The sequence below is a fragment of the Sapajus apella genome, unplaced genomic scaffold, assembly GCF_009761245.1.
Source record: "Sapajus apella isolate SASKATOON/1434 unplaced genomic scaffold, GSC_monkey_1.0 scaffold52, whole genome shotgun sequence".
Lineage (NCBI taxonomy): Eukaryota > Metazoa > Chordata > Mammalia > Primates > Cebidae > Sapajus > Sapajus apella.
The window spans coordinates 6,079,150-6,103,823 of record NW_022436992.1 but is presented as its reverse complement, the minus strand read 5'-3'; the positions used below and the strand labels follow the sequence as shown (position 1 = coordinate 6,103,823).

At 38.3% G+C, this 24,674-nt stretch overlaps 1 protein-coding gene across 7 annotated transcripts in view; it reads right to left on the bottom strand.

Annotated features, from left to right (window-relative positions):
- The window catches only part of CTNNA2 (catenin alpha 2), a 1,139,605-nt gene that overhangs the window by 231,990 nt on the left and 882,941 nt on the right, over positions 1-24,674 (bottom strand). For all 7 annotated transcript variants that reach the window (XM_032243720.1, XM_032243721.1, XM_032243722.1 and 4 more), the window contains one exon: positions 5,909-6,061. In XM_032243720.1, the coding sequence (XP_032099611.1) occupies positions 5,909-6,061 (153 nt within the window). The remainder of the gene's footprint in view (positions 1-5,908; positions 6,062-24,674) is intronic.

Genomic DNA, 24,674 nt, shown 5'->3' with positions numbered 1-24,674 from the left:
AAACTTAAACTAGATCAAATAGAGAGGCTCATTGAGGGGAGCCTAACCTTGGGCCTGTCACTCCAGCCACTCTCGCCAGGATTTGCTAATTCTTAGTGTTGAAAGAGAAACTGAGAAGTCAGAAAGAAGGTCGTTGCTGAAAGGAAGAGAATTCCTTGGAATTTTCAGCGATCTCATAAGGCTGAGGAGGGAAAAAATGGAGTTGGACACAGCCCCACTGCGGCAGCAAACTTGGACTTAAGACCCCATAGAGAAGAGAGGTTCAAAGGTGCAAACTTAGTGCTTCATCCCCAGTTTTTCCCCAAGGTGTCTGACAGTCAATTAAGTCACAAATAGCACCAGGCAAGAAGCAAATTGAGACCATTCAAAAAGCAAGGCAGAGCAAACTCAGTCTCCTGATGTTAAAAAAAAAAAAAAAACAAACACACACACACACACAAAAATTGGGGTTTGTGATTCACAAATGAGGTGACACATCTGATCCTCAGCTGGCCACCCTGGAAGATTATTATTCAGGACTGTGGTGAAAGAAAGGTAAGCTGAACTTTAGAAATGCTACAAACTGGTTCAAGTCACTTTAATCTTTGATTGCAATGGATGGTCTGCCTCTCTGCTGCCCAATAGAAAACAGGGTGAATTCTCTCTGGGAGGAGAACACATTATCCAGACCCTCTATATTTGTCCACATAAATATTTGCCATTCAGTCCAGTATCACCCAGCATATCAAATAACACAATCACAAGAAAAATTAAATAATATAAACAGACAGGCAATAAAGTCTGTCTCCATTTTCAAAGCCTCATAGAGTCCCGTCATTTATAGTTTACTTAAACAAGTCTAAAATCGATAAAACAAAACATGGCACATTCCAGTCATCAAACACTAAAGGGTGAACTGTAATGAGCAGTCCAAGTCTATTTGAATGTTTGCTGACAGTTTTTCAGTCAGTGTTACCCTTTCCCCATTTCCCTTTTGTTCCCCAGATGGGAAGACTGATAAGAGGGGCCACCTTTTTATTGCTGTTAGGAAATTCAAACCACTCAAATCTTGGCTGCCACATAGAAATACTGACCCCAGCCACATGCCCCAACATGAAAAAACTAAAGCCACTTATTCTTCTCTTTGTTTGAACCAGTATGAACCACCGTGGGTGCCTGCTCTGCTGTCCCGGAAGTCCCATTACATGAGCAATAAACCTGTCTGGGCTCTTTTGGTGGGTGTGTTTCATCATCAGTATTAACATCCCAGTAGACTTTGGATGTGTTGGGGGTAGCCATCTGTGGAACCACCCCAAAACAAAACAAAATTGACCCAAACATTGGAGTTCTTTGACTTAGGCTTTTGAAATAACTGTGATTAATATCTTTTTAAAGGAGATAACCTGATAATAAATTTTACTAGAGAATTGGCATCCCTTTAAAAAAGAAGAATCAACTAGAAATTTAAAAAAAAAAAAATTGAACTCAATGTATAAGTTTTAAGTATATTGGACACACATGGATAAGTGAATTTAAAATTAGGTCAGTAGAAAATAACCAGACTTAAGCATAGATTAGAGGAAAATTTATATCCTTAAATGCATACAGCACTAAAATAAGAAAGGCAAGAAATTAATGACGTGATTATCCATTCCAATAAGTTAGAAAAGAAGAAGTAAGCTTTACTGGAAGAAAGCAGCAAAGAAAGAACTATATATAAGGAAGAGAGCAGAAATAAATAAATTAGAATACAAACAAACCTATAAAGCTGAAAGCTTATTTTTAAAATTGATAAACCACTTGCAAAACTAATCAAGAAGAAAAGAGAAAACACTAATCAGTTAAATGAGGAGTGGGGAAAAAACAGTAATGCAGATCCTTATATGTCTATCAAAAAATTCAAGTGTATTATGGGCAATTTTAAGCCAATTAATTAGAAGAATAAGTGAAATGACAAATTCTTAAAAGGCAAATTAACAAAACTGACCTTAAAAGAAATAAAACAATGTAAATAGTGTTATAATTTTAAACCTTTCCTCAAATAAATACCCACACTCACATTGTTTTATCATTAAACTCCACCAAACATTTAAAAAATAAACGAGGCTGATCTTACATATTCACTTCCCAAAAAATAGAAGGAAAAAATTTTCAACTCATTTTTTAAGGAAAAGCATAACTTTGATACCAATACCTCTGAAAATCATCTCAACATCTGCAGAAAAAGCATTTGAAACAATTCTATACTTACTCATAATTTTTTATAGTCTTAGCAAATGGGTAATAGAGCTAACTGTATATAATTAAAATATCTGTAAGAAACCTAGAGCAAACAATGTAATTAATTTCAGGTACAGGACTGAAATTTCCCCACTGAGATCAGACAATCACAAAAATTTTTACCACCACATATTGTACTGGGGGTCCTAGCTAATACTATAATGCAAGGAAAAAAAAACAAACTATAAGTATTGAGAAAGAAGAAAGATACTTGATATGGTTTGGCTGTGTTCCTACCCAAATCTCACCTTGAATTGTAACAATCTCCATGTGTCAAGAATGGTGCCAGGTGGAGATAATTGAATCATGGTGGTGGTTTTCCCCATACTATTCTCCTGGTAGTGAATATGTCTCATAAGTTCTGATGGTTTTATAAAGGGGAGCTCCCCTGTACAAATTATCTTGCCTGCCGCCATGTAAGATGTGTCTTTGCTCCTCCTTTGCCTTCCGTCGTGATTGTGAGGCCTCTCCACATAGGTGGAACTGTGAGTCAATTAAACTTCTTTCATTTATAAATTACCCAGTCTTGCATATGTCTTTATTAGCAGCATGAGAATAGACTAATACAACAGTCATAATTTGCAGGTACATGACTACGTATATAGAAAATTCGAAAGGAAATTTTCAAAGTTTTAAAATTAGTAGCTGAATTTATCAAGTTCAATGGATATAAAATCAGTATACCAACCAACTTTTTCATACTACAGACACAGAAATTAAGAAAGGTGCCCATATCCACACACTTCCCAAAACTAGAAAAAGGCTAACACTCAGCTCAGTGCTTCAAGTTTTGTTGCTGCTGTTGTTCTTGTTGTTTTCGGACAGAGTCTCACTCCGTCACCAGGCACTAGGCTGGAGTGCAATGGCTCGACCTCGGTTCACTGCAACCTCTGCCTCCCGGGTTCAAGCAATTCTCCTGCCTCAGCCTCCTGAGTAGCTAGGACTACAGGTGCGCAAGACCACGCCCAGCTAATTTTTTTGTATTTTTAGCAGAGACGGGGTTTCACCATGTTGGCCAGGATGGTCTGGATCTCCTGACCTAGTGATCCATTCACCTCGGCCTCCCAAAGTGCTGAGATTACAGGCGTGAGCCACCGCGTCCGGCCATTGTTGTTTTTTTTTTTTTTTTTTGATACATGCAAACTTGTAGATTCCTGTTACTCCCTAGTCAATGAGAAGCCAGTCCACACACTAGCCCCTATTTCTACTAGGCATCAAGACATTAAAATGTTGCTGGCCACAGTGACCATCCATGGGAAATGAAGGGAATACCTGTGGGAGTATTCAGAAAAAGTGCAGTTTTCTGAAATGTGGAGCTGCAAGTAATCTAAGCTTTCAGCTTCTGTCACAAGCTTAGGATCAAGAATCACATATAGTGAACAGATTTACCTACAATGGAACCTAAAGACAGAATGAGGGAAAATGGTGGATGTGTCCAGGGCCTGTCACAGGAGAAGGAAGAATGAGGGGAAAAGGCTGGGTCTTTGGTCCCAGTCTCATATTTATACGGTGTTAAGTTTGAACTTCAGATATGACCTGCAAATGAGGTAAAGACATTAATAGGACTGAAAATAGATGTTTATCACACAACTTGAAATCCATGTCCTGTTCTTCATCCACAGTTTCTACAACATACCATCAGTTAATATTTCCCGTAAACTTTGCAGTTATCTTGTAAATACTGTAATTACATAAGTGCAATGGTATATTTATATGCTAATATTATTTTATTACATGTGAATATTTAAAGCTTTGTAGCACCCATTCAGCATTATTTTTTTCCCTCCTCCCCTTCCTTCTGTGCTCATATCCTCCTCTTTCTCCACCTTCCCCTTCTCAAAACATGGAAATGGACAGAGCTTCCAAAGTCAACCTTGGAAAGATTCTGGATCCCTAAATAGCTACGTGAACTATCCAAGCATGTGGGTGGAATGTGAAGGGTGACAGAAGGCTTGCCTGATATGAGAGAACAGAGCCAGAAGGACTGCTTTGATATTGTGAGTATTACCCTAGTTTTAGCTCTAGGCTGGTATTGTCTCAAGACACTGGGGTTATGGCAGAAAGCTCAAAGCCTCCATTACTGTGGCCAATGCTTTTGCACATAGAACCTGCTGACTGCTGTCATGGGTGATGGCTCAGCCTGTATCCTAGAGAAGCAGAGGCTTGACGTAGGACTTCCTGCTGGCTGGGTGTCTTCAGCCCGAGGCACCTGCAGTGCTGGATTAACCAAGGAGCAAACTAAGCAGGTGCTTAGGATGCAACTAAATCAAACACCACCCCCATCATCCACTCCAAGAAAAGCAGAAAGGATTTTACATTTAATGAATGTACTAAGAATTTTAATTTTTCCATTCAAAGGGGAAAAAAAAGAACTTACTTTCCTTTCAGCTTGCATTAAAGTTTTCTTTCATTTTAAGTGATTTCATTTATTTATTTATTCTTTCTTTTTTTTTGAGACAGAGTCTCGCTCTGTCGCCAGGCTGGAGTGCAGTGGTGTGATCTCGGCTCACTGCAACCTCCGCCTCCCGGGTTCAAGCAATTCTCCTGCCTCAGCCTCCTGGGTAGCTGAGACTACAGGCGCACGCCACCATGCCCAGCTAATTTTTGTATTTTTTAGTGGAGATGGGGTTTCACCATGTTGGCCAGGATGGTCTCGATCTCTTGACCTTGTGATCCACCCACCTCGGCCTCTCAAAGTGCTGGGGTTACAGGCGTGAGCCACGGCGCCCAGCCTTTAAGTGATTTTATTATGAATTAAAGTAGGAATGCATCACAGTGGTGCTGGTGGTGGTTGGATTAAGTGCTCAGAGCCAGTAAAAGTTTTAACCTGGCCCCAACAACCATTTCCTAAATTTTCCAGGATCCATCCTCATCCCTCCTGGGCTCTTGTTCTATAGCACACATATTTCTTGTGTAAATTCTCTATTTTCTATTATATTTAGCCCCACATCACTAATCCTACCTTTGCCAGGCTGTTGGTTTCCAGCTCCTAAATTTAGGCAGTCTAGTTATCATTTAGTTTGTACGATATTTTTTTCAATATTACCCAATAAAATTTTGCATTTATAAAGCAACTCCTACAGATTCCTCTAACACATAAAACATGTTTATGATGCTTAACTTGCCTTAGTACTGCCCCAAGATCTTCCACCAAAAGTTCAAACTTCTCTTTGGAGGAGGTAGGATTTTTTTTTTTTTTCATAAGTTCCCAGTGTGAACCAGCGTTTAGGCACCACTGGGTGGAGCGAACAGGGGTTAGGGGGGGGAAAAAAAGGGAGAAGTCTGCTAGACCTCCAGTTAGAAATTTTAATTTATGCCCTCAAATCAAATCTGGTATTTAGCACTCCAGCATGTCCCTTCTACTTCTCTTGTTTCAGCTCCTGCTTGCTGCTCAGGAAAAGTGGCAGATATGTTTCAGAGCATGCTTAAAGTTGTAAGACAGACAAAAGAAAGATGACTGATAGCTCGATTCCTTGGAAAGGGGGTACCGGCAATCAGAAGGTAAAAGGAAGAATGATTCCAGGACTTTATTTCTCAAAAAATAAAAATAAATAAATAAATAGAATAGCTCTCTATTGAAATTCTAAGAGCCATATGTAGAGATTGAACCCATGGATAAATTCGAGTCCTCAGGCCACTCCGCACTTACCTCTACCAGTTTGTTGGCATGTTCACGGAAAACCTGGGCATATTCTTTCACTTCCTTCTCATTTCCGCTCTTTGCAGCCTCAATGAGAACTAGCAAAGGGACATTGGTTTCCAAGAAAGAATCAGATATGTGATCCATCACTGCTTTCCGAAGCTACAGTTAAAACAAAAACAAAAAATGGCATACAATTAAGAAATAGTAGAAATATCAATTTTTTTCTATTTTGAGCTCTCATTACCCATAGAGAAAATATTACTATTTCTTTTTTAAATTGTCCCAGTGCTTATACTATCAAAGGAAAATCAATGACTGACGGAAGTATGAGTTAAACGTATTATATGTCAACCTGAAAGTTACATAAATGGCCTGTTGCTCAATACGCTATGGTCCCTCTCCTGTTAAAGGTCTCTCGTCCTTCACTGACCCAAAACTTCAGGATGATTTGAATCATGACACAGTTGAAGAATTCAGGCTCTTTGAAAAGAAAAAAATCTAGGCAACAACCAACAAGTCAAGAGAACTTTGGATAAAGATCTAAACTTTGAAGCCAACCCTGAAACTCTGTTGCTGTGCCATCTCCTGCCCATTCTAGACCCGTTGTTTGTATTGGATAGAAGCAGAAACATGAAACATCTAACAATCTCAAAACCGTTTGTGCCCAGGTGCTGTGATGACATAGTTGCTATGTTCCAGAAATACTTAAAATTATTCTTCAAGATAAATGAGAATAAACAAGCCCAGATCTTCTAACAATGCATAATTATACATCATTCCCACATTGTTAAAATAGAAAGCAGGGCAGCTGCATGAAAATAAAATTAAATTGTCCCTGAAAAATCACCTTGGTGCTATTTTGTTCATAATTATCTGAATGTATATGGGATGCACATAAAAATAAACAGAAGAGAAGATGTTAAACACTCCATATGTTTTCCAAACAAATATACCTCTCCAGGAGCATTCAAGTGAATTTTTTGATAGAATGACACACACACATTCGTTATTGGTCAGAACAAGAATTGTGAACAAATCTCAATTCCTTTTTTTCACTAATTACCATAAGGTAAACATGAATGTATGTATAACTCAGTTTGGTTTAACTCTGAATTATGTTTGACATTTTACCATATCAAACGTAATAAAGTCTATGTAAAGTTAACATCATCCACATATTCATTTGACAACATGTATTAAATTACTGCCTGGGAATAATGTTGGTTATTGGTGAGCTCACGGATAATGTGTCATTTACTTAGCTAAAATGTTTGCATATTATATAATGTTATTCCTACCACAATACTGTGAGATAGGGATGATTCTTATGCTAGTTCTTCGAATGAAGAAGCTGAGACTTTAAAAAGTAAAAAAACTTGCCTGCAGTCATAGATTAACAAGTGGCGGTGCTTATTGTAAGACAAGTCTAAAGAAGATATTACAGTGAACACTTGAAACTGACCTGCCATGGCTCTTTCACAACAGGCCCCATATGGAGGAAAAACTATTTAGAGTGGAATCCAAATTGAACTTGACAGGGACAACAGAGATAAAAGAAAGAGAAGGTTGAGATAAAGTAGGGGGGATAAGAAGAGTCAGGTTATCTCAATAATCAGACAAGCATATTTTTTAATACCACACAAAAATAACAGAAATGAGAGCTCTGGGAAGCTTGAAAAGCTATCTGCATCAAGCCTCTTTCTAAGCCTTCAGGAAAATAATGTTCACAAAAATGAGCAACTTAAAATTATCAAGTCAAATCTCATCTAAAGTTATTATAAGAAAAATGAGATTAAGAAACATAATATCATCTGTAGGCCCACTGAAAGCATGCCAGAAAGATATGCTTATAAAATAGATTAAAATTGTAACCCACCATTTCAAATAAATCTAAAACATCACAAAAATGATATAGGATATGAAAGAACATAATAAATTAGAATAAGGAAAAACTAAAGAATTAGGTCATGAAACTCAAGAAAGAATTATAAATAAAAGAAAATCATTTGAAAAGGCTAAGAATTAATAAACATCAAACCAAATTCCTTAAGACAAATAAAATGAGGAAAATTTTTAAATTAAAAAAATTTAAAGCTAAGAAACCATTTTTAAAAATGTGACAAATATTGAAGATTGGCAAAGAAAAGTTAATACGGGGCTACCAGGGTTTCCACGAAAAAGAAAATCAAAACAAGAAAACAAAACGAATACCAAAATGAAACAGAATGAATTGTAAGCAATGAAAACTTTCCTGAATATATAAAACTATATTCTAATGCTGTATATTTTTAATGGCTGAAAAAGTGCATTTTTAATGTTCTCACCACAAAAATAAGTACGTAAGGTGATCAATATGTTAGTTCAATTTAATCATTCATAATATATACATATATCAAAATATCACATTGTACTCCACAAACATATATATATTAATTAAAAGTTAAAATTAAAATTAAACAAATAACCTACAATCTGAAAGAATGTATCATGTACTTGAGAAGACTGTCCCGCAATTATCAACCAAGATATAGTCCAGTGAAATCACTTAATTCTAAAGAAAAATGAGGAAAAAAACTTGATTTCAGCAAATATAGCATGCAATATATACAGGAACGAATAGATTGTTGCCAGACTTTTTAATAGTAAAGATTTATGCCAAAGAAAAATATTGTCTTTAAGATACTCAAGACAAGAGAATGTAAACTAAGAATTTTATAACCAGCAAAACTGACTTTCAAGGATATAAGGATTAGAGAAAACCTGATAAAAATGCAAGAACTCAGAATATTGTTTCATGAGCCTTTCCTAGGAAATTTGTCAAAGAATGAATTTTACAAATTAAGAGAACTAGAAAAATATTGACATAAGTAGTGATAGAATATAGTATAAAATGTTTGTATACTCTGACAAAAAAGACTTATTACAACGTCGTAAAATGGGGAGGAGAAAGGGAATAGAAAATACCAGAATATTAAAGAAAAATTCTGTAATGCTAGATCTGAATTAGAAATATCAGTAGGAACACATGGGATTTGATTCAGCTTTATTGAGGTATAACTGACAAATAAAATTGTATATATTTAAAGTGTATAACATGATGATAAACATGCATTTTTAGAAACATATCATGAAATGATTATCACAATTGAGTTAATTAGCATATCCATTCCCTTATTTAGCTATCTTTTTCTTCTTTATTGGTGAGAACACCTAAGATCTAGTCTCTTAGCACATTTCATGCATATAGCACAGCATTTTTGAAAGTCATCATGCTGTATATTAGATTCTCCTAACTTATTCATTGTATAAGTTAAAGTTTGCACCCTTTGACCAACATTTCCCATTTCACCACCCTCACCTCCACCCCTTGAAACGAATGGTTTACTTTTTGTTTCTGTGAGTTCCACCTCTTGTTTGTTTTTAGGTTCCATAGATAAGTGATGCCATACAGTATTTGTCTTTCTCTGCCTGGCTTATTTCACTAAGCACAATGCCCTTCAAGTCCATCCATGTTGTCACATATAAGAAGATTTCTACTTTTATATGGTTAATAGTATTCCATTGTGCATATATCTGTTTATCTGTCTATCACATTTTTTTATCCATTTATCTGTCAGTGGACACTTGGTTGATTCCATGTCTTGGTTCTTGTAACTAATGCTGCAATAAACATGAGGTGCAGATAGCTCTTTGAAATATTGATTTATTTCCAATAGATTCCACCCAGAAATAGGATTGTTTGATAATATGGTATTTCTAGTTTTAATTTTTTGAGGCACCACCATACTGTTTTCTATTTTGTGCTAATTTACATTCGTACAAACAACGTTCAAAGCTTTCCTTTTCTCCATATTCTTGCCAACATTTGAATACATGAGATTTTAAATTGAAAACATACGCACACATGCAAACACTTTCTCAGTTCTGTCTAATGAAAAAGCCTGAGAATAATGGCTAGCCTAGTAGTGATGAACAACTTGAAACACAATTTTATGCTACAACAAAAAAAGAAACAAAGAAACAAACAAACAAAACAAAACAGAGTTTCATGGAGAAAGGGCTGATTTCAGGCACTCTGAGGCTGGAAGTATACAAATAAGCTTGAACTATCTTGTCATGCCAGGTAACAGTGAACTATCAAAGACTCTCAGAGGCATGCCAAAATAACTCAGGAGGCTCCCACTGGCCAAAGATAGAGACGCTTTGAGTTGAAGATGGCAGGCATTCCCTGCCTCCCAATTAACTTGGGCCCTTGCATACGTGGTGGAGAACAGCCCCATGTTCTGTTACTGACCCAGTATTGTAATTATTAGGAAATGTAATTCTATTGTTTGGAGGCTTTGCACATGTTAAAGTTTATTAGCTACAGTAGTTGGCCTGCCCTAATTTAAATTGGAAATAGGCTTTTCATTTTCCTGCAACCTCTGCCTTCTTTCAACCTGCCTTTCCTTACTTAGATCCTTTCTACTTGAAGTGTGGGCCACTGGCCAGCACCACTGCTATTTCTTGGGAGCTTAAAAGAAATGCAAAACCAAGGCCCCATCCAGACCTGCTTTTAATCAGAATCTGCATTTTAATAACATGCCTTGGTGATTCCTCCACAGTATAAAGTTTGAGGTTTGCCTCCCTAAAAGACCTACTGTATTAGTCTCAAACATTAGATTTTTAGTCTCAAGCATTAGAAGTTAATTCTAGCTAATTTAAGCAGAAAGATTGACCTGTCAGTTCATAAAATGGGCAGAATTTAGAAATGTTAAGGCATCCTATGTCTTTATGTCAATAGCTTTTGATTCAAATGTTAGGCAGACCTGATTTTCATCTGGGTGAAACAGACAAGAACTCTGGGTTATATGTCCTCACCTCGTTGCAAGAGTAAAGAAGGTAGCTGCTGGGAGGAAAGTATTCTTTGAAAACAAGTGTTTTGGCCATTTAAGCTTCTTATATGGAGATTCATAACATGAGAAATTCCCTGAACACAGAAAAGGAACTCAGATACTGACCTGAAAACAAAAAAGTGGCCAGCAAAAAAAAAAGACCTGGCAGAAAACTAATTCAGGGATTCAAGCATGAGTGAAGGTTGAAAATAAATAGAGATACATTTATAAGAAATAATTAAAAGGTGAAGAGTTGTTCATAAGGAACAAGATCAAAAGCTATGAATTAGGACAGGAATGGCAAGTATACTACAACTCTTTCTTTCTATGCCCACACCAGACACAATTAATCAATTACTTCTTCTTTTATGCTGAGCTCAAATATTACTTTATAATCCTGTTCAACACAGTGCTCCAAGTAGCTACTACTAATCAATCCTGTTTCTCCTTCGGGATGAAAGCTCTTTCTTTTCTAAACCTTCCCTGCAATTGAAGGCTTCTGCATGCCAATCTTTGGGCAGAATTGGCTATTTGTCTGAGCAACCCAATGACATTTAGACTTTCAGAAATAAAAGTTAACACCCACGTTGAGGCTGGGCAGATGATGTTTAATAAATGTCCATTTAACATCTGCCCTGTCATTTAGACAAATGTTTAGAAAAATCTTTTAAGAATAATAGTGTTAACTTCTTCACTGCTATGATCTAAGAAATACCAACTAAGGTCAAAACTGGGGTTAGAAGGTAATTTCAAATAGGCTTAAAAAATCTGAAGTCTTAAATCTTTCCGTGAATATGGCTGCTCCAGGCTCTTCAGGATTACTGACATGTTTTTCCATATTTCCTTAAGCTCTGCGGTATAATTGTTATTAAATAAAAAAATTAAAGCAACAAAGTGACTGAACCAGGAGCCATCCAGCCTAGGGGGCCTGACAAGTATTGGGCTTCATTAAGTCAGGCAAAGTTTAGCCCGTCTGAAGGTCAATTAGGGTAATAGTCAGTCCTGTAATCTATCTAGCGTCACTTTAATAAACCAAGTTGCCATCAATGCACAGTCCATCGGTAATGAAGGCACTCGTCATTGTTCAGGTTGGGGTGGGAGCAGGTGGGGGGAGCAGAGGCACATCTATAAAGCCTGGAGAAATCATTTCAAGAATAATCATACTTCTTGCTTTATTTAGTTTTCTTCATAAGAGAAACATGAAATTCTTTGGTCATTATCTTGATGACACTGACTATCTTTCATGAAGCAAAATCATTTTAATTGGGTTACTAGCATCTCTTTTTAATGGAACCAATTATCTCTATCAGGCCCTGTGCTTTTCCCTACCCATCTCATTCATTCTCCACCAAACTCATTCAGGTCTGTTGGATCAATTAAAAGTACAACTGTCATCATTAGAGACACTTACGTTGGAGCCAGATCAGCATATGTGCAACCAGATCAACAGTCTTTGCCCTTAGATTTTTTATCTTTTGAGTGTTTGGTATAGTCAGTATAAAAGTTAGGAACATGTCTCACTGATGGAATAAGAAGCACTGGGGCAAACATAGACCATTACAGTAGATATATTGCCTGAATGACCTTATTCTTCTCTTCTATCCATACCACTGCCATGTAACTCCGTAGTGCCTGCACTGTATGACTCTGGGCTTGGCCATGTGACGTGTGCAGGGACAATGAATGTTGGCCACCATGATGCATGTGGACGTTTGAAAGGCCCATTCCACATTGGGCCTGCTTAGTCTTGTTCTCTGCCATCCTCATGAAAAGAACACGCCCAGGCTAGACTGCCTGTCCCAGGAAAAGGGTGACAAACTTATTGACCAGGACTGGGTCACCTCAGCCATGTCTGTCAATGCCACCCTAGAGCCATTAAAAGCAATAGAACCTAGACACAGAAGACAGCTGGCCCAAGATGACCACCTCAGACCAGTGAGCTACAAATGCTATTTCTGTATGTCCCTGAGGTACTGTTACACGACACTGCTGTGACAATACATAACTGATAAGATAACACACATGAAATAATCATCTGGTGGTGAAGTGGGAAAGACATCTTGAAAATAAATTTCTGATCCATCAATGGACTACTTTGGTGTCATTTCAATTCATTTCTTTGGCCAAATGCACTGAAATAACAGTAGTCTGCTCCACATGTTTCAGTGCATAACCATGGGATGTGTGTAAGAAAATTACAGCTGGAATTTTTAATTTTTATAGATTAAGCAAATGCTTTACTTTAAAAAGTTATAACAAAGAGACAAGTCATGGGGACTAAGACAGGGAAGGGTTGATCGGCACATTTCCTGAAGGACAGTACCAGCTACTTAGCTCCTTCCATTGATTTCATTTTCTGCCCCAGCACACACAGGTCTGTGTCAAATTCCTCCCTTACCTCCACAATAGGCAACAGCACTTGCCTTCATGAGGAGAGACAGTGAAGACCTGCCTCAGGGTCACACGGAGTGCTGGGCTCATTGTGGATCTCCACATGGATCAATCCAACAGGTACTACACCTTGACTTGGTGCTCTTAAAAATGTTAGCAGAAGGCCGGGTGCGGTGGCTCAAGCCTGTAATCCCAGCACTTTGGGAGGCTGAGGCGGGTGGATCACGAGGTCAAGAGATCGAGACCATCCTGGTCAGCACGGTGAAACCCCGTCTCTACTAAAAATGCAAAAAATTAGCTGGGCATGCTGGCGCGTCCCTGTAATCCCAGCTACTCAGGAGGCTGAGGCAGGAGAATTGCCTGAACCCAGGAGGTGGAGGTTGCGGTGAGCCGAGATCGCGCCATTGCACTCCAGCCTGGGTAACAAGGGTGAAACTCCGTCCCAAAAAAAAAAAAAAAAAAAATGTTAGCAGAAAATGGAGCCCATCATTGCTAGGTGTAGTATAAAGAAGCAAAGGAGAGGCTAGTGGAAGGGAGAATGTATGGAAAAGGCAGAAGCAACTGCAGCAGTCAGATGAGGAGAGGTGGCGAGGAGAGCAGAAAAGCATTGGGGAAAATTAATATTTCATAATAACAATCTTCACTTAGTACCTATTTTGAGCCAGACACTGTTCTAAAAAATTCGAATAACTTGTTTATTTCTCTCAAAAATCACTGTGTACCATTTTATTCATTTTATAGGTGAGGAGATTGAGGCAATAGAATTAAGTCACGTGTCCACATTCACAAAGCTAACGGATGGCAGTGGCAGGATTTGAACCAATGTTGCTCGGCCCCAGACTACACACTTTGAAATAATAACATACACAAGTTCTCATATGTCTACTTTGTGTCAGTTTTGTGTACATTATTGACCAAAAGCAATGGTATATATGATGACAGCAGTGAACATTCCAGAAACAAATGTGATTCCTAAATAATGAGTAAAGTGTATAAGGGATTCTGAAAGTTCCCCTCCTCCCCACCCATGATATAGTAAGACCAAAAAGAAGAGCCCCTGTAGAGAGGATGACAGAAGAGACCCCATGGCAGATTGTCACCATAACAGGGAATCAGTGATCCTACCCGAGGCAGAAGTTGACGCTGAGTCCTAATGAATCCCTACTCTGAGAGCAGGAAGGGACCTGCTAGATACTCACTACGAGACTCTGACTTACTGGGGCTTTAGGGATCTGGAAAAAAATGGAGAATTGGTGGTCTAAGATATGCCTACTGCAACAATGTACGTGATGAATTATACTTGCTCGAAAATAACCATTTTTATTATAACTTATTGATCAAAATGTTTTAAAATAGTAAGTTGTAAGATGCTTAATAAAGTGTGTTTCTTGAAATTCTAACTGGGTTCAAACCACAGGACGAGAGACTTCTTCCAGAAAGACTGGTATCCATTTTCCACGCTTTGATATGGTAATTACGGTTTATATGGAAATCCATAAGCCAGGCTGTGGCAGAGGTGAGCCTTACTATAGAGAAATCTTTGAAAGCTGCAAATGCAGCTTGATACTGTGGCAATCTAGCATTCTAATATGCATTCTCATTTTTAAGAGTATTAGGATCAAAACTTCTTCTTTAAATACATCTCACTCCAAAGTCTATAAACACAGGCATATCCAAAAGTGGGAGCCAGAGTCCTCAGCAGCTAGGACCAGGGACATCTTGAACGTGGTATCAGCCAGCAAGTGCAGGAACTCATAAATACTGCCTTCATTAGCTCATGGGTCCTGTGATTTGTGTCTCTGATGAGCAGGGGCACATTTTTTGACCCCTCTAGTAAACAGGCAATGTAATTCCTCTGTAAATTGACTAATAGAATGGTTTAAATGCCCTTGCCTACAAGCTGAAAGGCATAGTTAACACTTTTTACATAAGCTAGAAGACCAAAATTTAGCTATCAATCAACCAGGGCAGAAAGGAATGACTTGACAAAATCATTCGTTAAATCTGACAGGAGTCAAGAACACAAGATTTTCTTCCAACGGTTTAAATGTATGTGTGACAAAGGAATATTAATTGCATAAGACAAGACATTTAAAGGTATTAGCTCAGCACTACCAGTCTATTTTACCCAATTAAGGCTATTCATCAATGTAAATAACTGCATTTTCTTCAACAATCCAAAAGGAATACAGCCAATGGATCATACCTGCTCCAGCAATTCTCATTTTGTGGGAGTGCAGAGTCATGAATGAACAGACCCAGTTTAACTCACTAACTCAAAAGAAAAAATAAACTGTCTCAAAGAATGATCAAAAGTGATCTACCTATTGGGTGGGGCATGAGGAGTGTATGGTGTATATTGAGTAACATCTAATACTACAAAATTATTTTGTACAAAGTCTAAAAACCTGCAACCATTTGATAAATATGAAACAGTTCCCCACAAAAGACAGTCGAAGAAAAAAAATATCTCTCCCCAGTCAACTAGTTTTGCAGAAGCTCATACTTGCATAAGACTTTGAAGGCTGCGTGTCTCATTTTAATCTACTCAATAAAAAAAAAAAAAAACACCTTTGCAATTTCTTTTACTGGAGAAATATTCATTCTTGAAAAACTAAAAAAGGTCTCTTATTTCCCTTTAATTGTGAAATTCAAAATTCCTTTCTGATCTCAAGAGAAATAATGGCTCCATAAAGAAAAATCTATACAAATGCCACAGTTTTATTCAGGATATTTAAGTGTTATGCCAGAGAAATGACATGAGAGTAAATGTATAAAAATATGATGGCACAGATACTAATGCAATTAGCTCAAAGGTGGCAGGAACCTTATTATATGAGAAATAAGAAGTCCTCAGAAAGAAATTATGCTTTATTGCTTGCTTACTTTACTATACCCTACTCAAGGGTTAATGTTCAGTTATTTATTCCTTCTACTAGCATTTCAGTAGCTCTTGGTAGATGAAGCAGTTTTTGGCCAGGGATACAGAGAAAAACAAGACAAGCCATTTCCTCTCACTTTCTGTTAAAAAATCCTCCACTGTCTCAACTACCAATTAATAACAAAGTGACAGTGATCAACATGACCTCATACATGGTTGACTGGCCTCATAAATGGTGCTTAGAGGTAAGCATGAGTTATTCCTGTTAGATGTATTAGAGGCTGGCCTAAAAAACAGTGTAAAAATCTCTAATTTTTCTACACTTCTTTCACATCATATTGTACCTTTTAAAATTATTACTTAAAGATTCTCTTAAGATTTCTCCCCAGCCCTTTGGGAGGCCAAGGCGGGTGGATCACTTAAAGTCAGGAGTTCGAGACCAGCATGGCCAGTATGGTGAAACCCCATCTCTACTAAAAACACAAAAATTAGTTGGGCATGGTGGCGGGTGCCTATAATCCCAGCTACTCGGGAAGCTGAGACAGGAGAATCGCTTAAACCCTGAAGGTGGGTATTGCAGTGAGTTGAGATCAGCCATTGCACTCCAGCCTGGGCGACAAGAGTGAAACTCTGTCTCAAAAAAGAAAAAATAATAATAAAAATAAAAAATAAGATTTCTCTACCCCTCCATCAGAACAGACATTCCTTCAATTACCCAATGTCTAACTTAGCCCAGAAGATTTGGCATTTCAAAAGGATGAAATTTTAGGTGACAAGGGTGAAGGTGGAAAAGACATTTCTAGTAGAACTATCTTGATCAGATCTCTGAACCCAGACCAAAAAGAAGATCAACTCTTCTGTATATTTGGAAGGTCTACTCAGTTTCTGGCTGCTTATTTTCTTTAATAATAATCCTGTGCATGTCCTGTTTTTATAGCTTGCAGAGAACTTTCCTAGACATTATTTCATTATTTCATTTGACCTTCCTTACAACGTCATGGTGTGGGTGAAGGGTGCTGTTTGTAGGGTGAGCATAATTGTTTGTGTTATTTAGATGAGGAAAGGGAGGATCCTCTGGTTGCATATAGCAAATGCCAGAGTCAAGTCTTCAGGTTCCAATAATAGTGCCATTTTACTTCAGGTCTATGTTTACGGACCTGGCTGTTGAAGTTCACAAATCCTAATTGGACAAAGATCACTTTTCTTTCCATCCTTTACTTCCACTCCTAGCTGATTACTTACCACCAGTCTTATGTTCCCTCCAGCACTGATTGCCTCAAAGGGGGACCTAAGATCAGAGGCCTGGATGTTTTATTCTGAGTACCTGATATCTGGCATTGATTAACTGGTGGTGAATAGGCAAAAGCTGCTTGAGTCCAGTGTGAGAGAGTCAAAAGGTGCATCAGTAACAGAACAACCTTACCCTAGCAAGGACCTTTAGGAAGCTTGTAATATACTCATAAAATGATTTAATCGACTTGCAATTTAATTGGAAATTGGGAAAGACAATTACCGAATGGATGGGTACGATGGCAGGCTAAGAGCAGAAGCCTATATAAAATGTGTGGTTAAAGAGCACAAAGCAAGATACAGAGACGAACGCTCTAAAACTATGATTTCTTTCTAACGGGATCTATCCTACACACCTGTTACAGTGTGGTAGGATTGGTACCAGGTAGTCATCTGGCCCTGTACTGCTACATGTCATGCATTCCACATTACAGCACAAGTCCTGTGGGACTTAGAAGAATGTCTATTGTAAATCTAAGAGCTGCTGGAAGGAACCCAGACAAAACTCACTATTTCTCACTCTAGATGTGAGTGAAACCTCAGTTCACTTGAGTGGGATGGGTAACTTGGGGGAATAAGACGCTGTTGACTGAGCGAGGAGGAATGATGGGCACTTGCTTCTTGGTACAGATGTCACCGATAAATGCACCTCTGAAGTTTTTGACCCCATTTGTGGTCAGTAAAGAGCTCAGTACACTTTCTAAAACAGAAAGCCATTCACCACACTCCCCTGTTTTACTCCAATTATGGATAACGGTGTGCCTCCGAGCTACCTTCCCTCAACAGAGTTCTGCTGCTGTATGCGATACTTTTCACTTTCTGTCTTTAACGATTGCACAGCGTTGCATTTCCAACAGCTGCTGAATTTTTCCCTAGAGATACTTCATTTCAGATAGAAGCTCAACGATTACTCCACATTCCCAACTTTGTGGAAATCCTATAAAATGATTGGTGCTGTTGCTACTGAAGGGAAAAGTAAGAGACAAAGTTGGATTCAAGGTCCTTTAGCTTTTCAGGGAATTTGGATGCTTACGTCATATTTGTCTTATCTCAAGCTGGGTTTACTTTTAGAGCAGGGATTGGCACACTCTTCCTGTCAAGGGCCAGGTATATAGATTTTGGCCTTTGTGAGCCAGTCAGTCTCCGTCATGACTACTCAAGTCTTCAGTTACAGCACAAGAGCAGTCAATATAACATTACATAACCAGAGGGCTAGGTTTGGGGCAGAGACAGTAATTGGCTGATGCCTGTTCTAGAGGGTTTCACCAGTGGATTTTAGTCTTAAATGCCACTCACTCTGTCCATAAGTTTCTGCTGCAATTTCTGGCTATTTCAAGCTCCATTTACCCACTGCTTACTTATAACCAAGCATCTGCTGTGTCCAGCAGCTACCGTATCCTTAAGAAGAGAACCGAGGAGGCTAAATACGGCCTCTGAGAGCCCCTGAGTGATCAGTTTGACTGGTATTTGACTAAGTGACTTTTGTTATTTCTTTGCCTCATACTCTGCTAGAAAGCACAGGTTATTCTAGTGATCCCTAAGAAATTCCTTTTCTCATTAATATAAGCTTTGAGGCAAGGAATGAAGAGGAAAAGTTATATAAAAGAGTAGAAGTTGTATCTAGTTGGGTTGGCTGGCCTGCTTGATGTAGGTGTTTTGACCCGGACTGGACTCCAAATCATGAATTTCCTGCTGATTTGGCAACAGTATCAAGGGTGCTTCCACACACTGCCCAAACACACAGAGAATGCACCCAAAGAGCAGCAGGCAAGCTGGTTGCTATGGTAACATGTGACACAATGCCTACTTGATCAGTCACAAGTTATCCCCTTTCAACTAGTTAATTTGGTATCTATAGATACAGCCTCAGGGCCACATTGATCTAAGCCTGTGAATTGCAAAGGAGGGGCTGAAGGAAATCTGCTCAGAGTCTGGTATTTTTCATTAGTGCTGACTTCTTCCTGCCCTTGGAACTCAGCATCCTCCGGCTCCCATTTTTCTGGTCTCCCAGACCTTCCAGCTTGCCTTGCTGCAACTCACACAGTAGCAACTATTTAAGGCAGCCTGATCCTTGTTGAAACTGAAGAAATCAAATAAAAATACAGAAGTCCTGCCCTTAACAGTTAAACAGGATTGATGCACTTGTGAAAAACTAAGAAATTATGGAAGGAAAGAGGATGGGTCTGGGACTGATTAATCACCCAAACTTCTGACAACATTTATGGTTGGATCAAAGAGAAAAATCCACTCTTATCCCCAAACTCCTCAGGACAAACGGTTCTCCTTTAATCCTGGAATGCTCATGCACAATTTCTCACTGAATACACCAGGCAAGTCTGCTAGTCTCCTGATATGCATTTAATCAGATATTCCCCCAGCTAAAATGAAAGTCCTTTACTTTTTTCCCTTACGATTAATTAGAATAATAATTATTAAAATCCCATTCACAGTTCAGTTTCTGGCATAGAGCTGGACACAGATATGAATGGCTTAAGGAAGAAAAAAAATGGTGATTATATTAAACATGAAACCTATTATGATTATCATAGAGAAACTCAGGACTCATTAATAATTGATATTTACCTTATGCTCTTCCCATTAAAGAATTTTAATAAAAGCTATAAGAGTAAAGTGTACCAACTTTAAAAACCACCATCATTAAAAGGACAGGTTTCAGAGTCAGCCCACTAGGGTTCTCTAACTTAGGAGCTTTATATCAGTAAGAAATTTAATATTATTACTGGAATTTCAATACTCTACTCTGAAAAAAAATCTTTTTGATAGTAATATCTCTCTGAAGATTGTAGGGATCGTCAGTAAAGAATTAAGTAAACAACGGACACTAAACAACTGTCAGTCTCAGTGGATATCTTTACTTTTCTGACTTTCATACATAACCAAGTGAAGCAGGAGTAATAGATCAGATGATCCAGATGCTGATTATTTCAGTTGTCTCGATGACCAGAGACATGCTCAGTCCCTAAGCTTAACCATTCTTAGCACTCACAGCTACGAAAAAGCAAGGTAATTGATTGTGAAGCCATGACTTTTAATGGAATAATGTTTCATATTTGTAGGTCTCTGGAACTCTATGTAGAATTCTTTACTGAAGTTTTTAGCTGGGGCTTACACTTAGAAAGAGAAATCAGTTTTGAAACACAAAATCAACATCAATGGTTGATAACTACAAAATCACTGATCTTAACTCAATTTCCTAACAAGTAAAATTACCCAATAATTGTAGCAACTGTTGTGATGAAGGAATGAGCTCGCATCTTTAAAGCAGAGGTTAACAAAAGATATCTTAAAATTGCTGAAGAAAGACCTCTTGCACTGGGAAGACCTATAGTGTCCCTTCTACCCCTAAGAATCTGTGAACTCATGATTTCTGAATCAATAGCTTCTTTTCAAAGATAGTGAGAAAGATGTCCAGAAGATAGAACTATTCTTCCTCTCTCTCCTTTATCAAATTCCTACCCATCTCCTGATTCTGTGGGTAACTGAAAATCATTAGACACATGTAACTACATACTTATTAGTCATCTTTTAAAATAAGTGTTTAAAGAGATTGTAACCTTCCTCAAGTTAAGAAGATGTGTGATATTTCCCCTTTCACTGGGGGACATTCTTTGTTGAGACAATTACATATCTTACTATTTTTTTCTCTGTATAACAGGAGAATCAATCCAGGAGCTGTGTTTTTTAAAAAATAATAATAAAATAGACCACTAGCTAGACTAAAAAGGAGAGAAGAATTAAACAGACACAACAAAAAATGATAAAAGGAATATCACCACTGACCCCAGAGAAACACAAACAACTATCAGAGAACACTATAAACACCTCTATGCAAATAAACTAGAAAATCTAGAGGAAATAGATAAATTCCTGGACACATACACCCTCCCAAGACTGAACCAGGAAGAAGTTGAATCCCTGAATAGGCCATAGACCAACAACAAGTTCTGAAATTGAGGTAGCAATGAATAGTCTACCAACCAAAAAAAAGCCCAGGACCAGACAGATTTGAAGCTGAATTCTACTAGAGGTACAAAGAGTAGCTGGTAACATTTCTTCTGAAACTATTCCAAACAATTGAAAAGAAGGGACTCCTCCCTAACTCATTTTATGAGGCCAGCATCATCCTGATACCAAAACCTGGCAGGGATACTACAAAAAAAAGAAAACATTAGGCCAATATCCCTGATAAACAGCAACGCAAAAATCCTCAATAAAATACTGGCAAACCAAACACAGTAGCACATCAAAAAGCTTGCCCACTACCATCAGGTCAGCCTCATCCTCAGATTGCAAGGCTGGTTCAACATACACAAATGAATAAATGAAATTCATCACATAAACAGAACTAAAGACACACATCACACAATTATCTCAATAAATGCAGAAAACACCTTCAATAAAATTCAACATCCTTTCATGTTAAAAACTCTCAATAAACTAGGTACTTATGGAACATACCTCAAAATAATAAGAGCCATTTATGACAAACCAACAGCCAATATCATACTGAATGGGAATTTTTCATACTCCAGTATGACAAAAATACCTGTTCTGGGTACAGTTTCTTAAAATGTGGTACCATATGTGCATCAGTAAACATTATGTGTAGAGTAAATTAAACCAAGCCTTGTAATTAGGCAGTAAGGAAATTACTGTAGACCTGAAAGAGTAAATCAGCAGTATTAAAATGTTCTCCATTTTCTCTAAAGCACTTCAGAGAGTCATAAAAAGCCCATGTCACTGTGATAAACATCAAGAAGAAAGCCATTTGAAGCAAGACAACCTAAAAGACAACCACAATTCAAACAGGTCTTCAAATCTGGAGTCCAAGGTGTCATCTCATGAAACTTAAAAGTCAGCCCTTTTGTCACTAATGTGAGAGGAAAAAGAAAGCCATCTGACATTGAGACTTTGCCAGGGAACTGTATCCTATAGCAGGTGCAGTAAAGGTTTTGATAGATAGAGTCTCTGGAGCAGATCCAGGACTATCAAGAGGTTCATCCATGATGAAGAAAACAGCAACATTATAAATACAGACAGAATCAGTAGTGCTGATTTCCCTTTTGCTTCCAGCTTCAATATGGCTCACACTGCACTATCTTATTTACAATGATCCTATCTTTATTTACAGCATTGATATTTCTGTTCATTATGGATTTCTGCATTATTTTTGATTTTTTAAAAGGTTGCATACACTATTATTTATCTTGATTACTGAGCTTTTTGATAGCCTCTAAAATCTTGTACCTGACGCTATGCCTCACTTGCCTTACCCTTGTCCTGGCTGTGCTCCAGGAAGTACAGACCTTGCCAAGCCCTACAACAAGAAGCAGTGAGCCACCAGATCATTCATTTCTAACCTATGCCCAGAGGTTAGAAAAAATAAGAAAAATATAAATATACAGAATTATACAAATATATAATTTATAACATATAAATTATATCACTATAAAACATAGAAATTGGCCTTTGCCCCTGATTCCTGAACCCCTCGTTCAGACCTCTGTCCCTGGTTCTTAAAACCCTTGTAGATAAGGATTATTAGGAAAATTTTTTTGTTCTAATATCTGGTCTTTGACCACAGTACCTGACATAGAACTCTTAAAATCTTTGTAATTTCCTAGGTAGTAACATTGGAAACAGCTTCTAAAGCCACTGGAATGTCTTGGGTGACAGCATCTTTTACTCTAATGAGGTGATTTTTGAAGGGCTCCTGGATAGCCTCAGGATCCAGTCAAGATTTGTTTGCAAGGGAGACCAACTGTGTGATAAGAAGGTGACAACTTGTAGCCCCACCCACCCCAACCTCCAGAAAGGGGAGGGAAGCTGAAGGTTGAGATAATTGCCAATGGCCAATGACTTAATCAATCATGACTATGCAGTGCATAAAAACTCAAAAGGTCAGAGTTTGGAAATCTTTTGGTTGCTAAAAAAAAATGGAAGTTCAGGGAAAGCGGTACACCCAGAGAGGGCATGGAGGCTCTGAGCCCCTGCCCACATACCTAGTCCTATGCATCGCTTCCATTTAACTGATCAAATATATATTCTTTATAACAAATAGGTGAACGTATGCAGTTTCCCCAAGTTCTGTGGGCCACTCTAGCAAATTAATGGATCGGAGGGAGGGATAATGGGAATCACCCAATTTATAGCTGGTGAGTCAGAATTATAGATGACAACCTACTACTTTCAACTGGCATCTGAAGTAGGAGCAGTCTTGTGAAAACAAACCCTTAATCTATGGAATCTGAAGTTATCTCCAGGTAGACAGTGTTAGAACTGAATTGAATTGAATTATAGGACAGACAGCTGGTGTGGAAGAACTGTTCAGTGAGGGAAAATAATACCGCATACATTTTGGTGACTAGAGGTGAAGTGTGTTACAGTGAGTGTGCGATAGTAGGAAAAACTGATTTTTTTGTGTGTTTTGTTTTTTGTTTTTTGTTTTTCTTTTTCTATCTCTTACAAGCCTGAAACATGGATTCTCCACCCCTCAAAACAGGTATTGTCTCTGTGAAGTGGAAAGGTCTAGCAGAGGCCAAAGAGATTGGAGAAGAATGGAAGGCTGCACAAATCCTCAAATATTCTGCCAGAGGGACTGGGATGAGGTCTGAAAGTTCCAACTATTGGAAACAAAGGCAGTGGAATTGAAACATGGGAGAATACCAGAAATAAGCGGAAAGCATCTTATGACAGAGATTTTAAGATGCCACCATAGGTACATGAAGTCAGAATATCCCAAAATGGAGTCAAATATTTTCATTTTAGCTGCTCTTGGGCTAAGTCTTCTCAGGCCAAGTAACAGGAAACTATTCGATTAGTGTATCCTCAAAATATAAGTGGACTATTTTCTTTTTTTTTTTTTTTTGAGATGGAGTCTCACTCTGTCTCCTGGGCTGGAGTGCAGTGGTGCAATCTCAGCTCACTGCAACCTCCACCCCCCGGGCTCAAGTGATTCTCCTGCGTCAGCCTCCTGAGTAGCTGGGATTACAGGTGCCTGCCACTAAGCCCAGGTAATTTTTTTCATATTTTTAATAGTGATGGGGTTTTACCATGTTGGCCAGGCCGGTCTCAAACTCCTGACCTCATGTATCACCGGCCTCGGCCTCCCAAAGTGCTGGGATTACAGGCGTGAGCCACGGCAAAAAGCCAATATAAGTGGACTTTTTAGGCTAGCAAATCTAGCCCTTGAGACAGTGGAACCAGAGACATGTGAGTTTAGAAGGGAGGAAAGTTGACAATTGGGCTATTTCCTAGGTGTGGTGGCTGCATACAGGGGATTCTTCACTCTTTCAGCACCTGTGTGGTGCTGGCT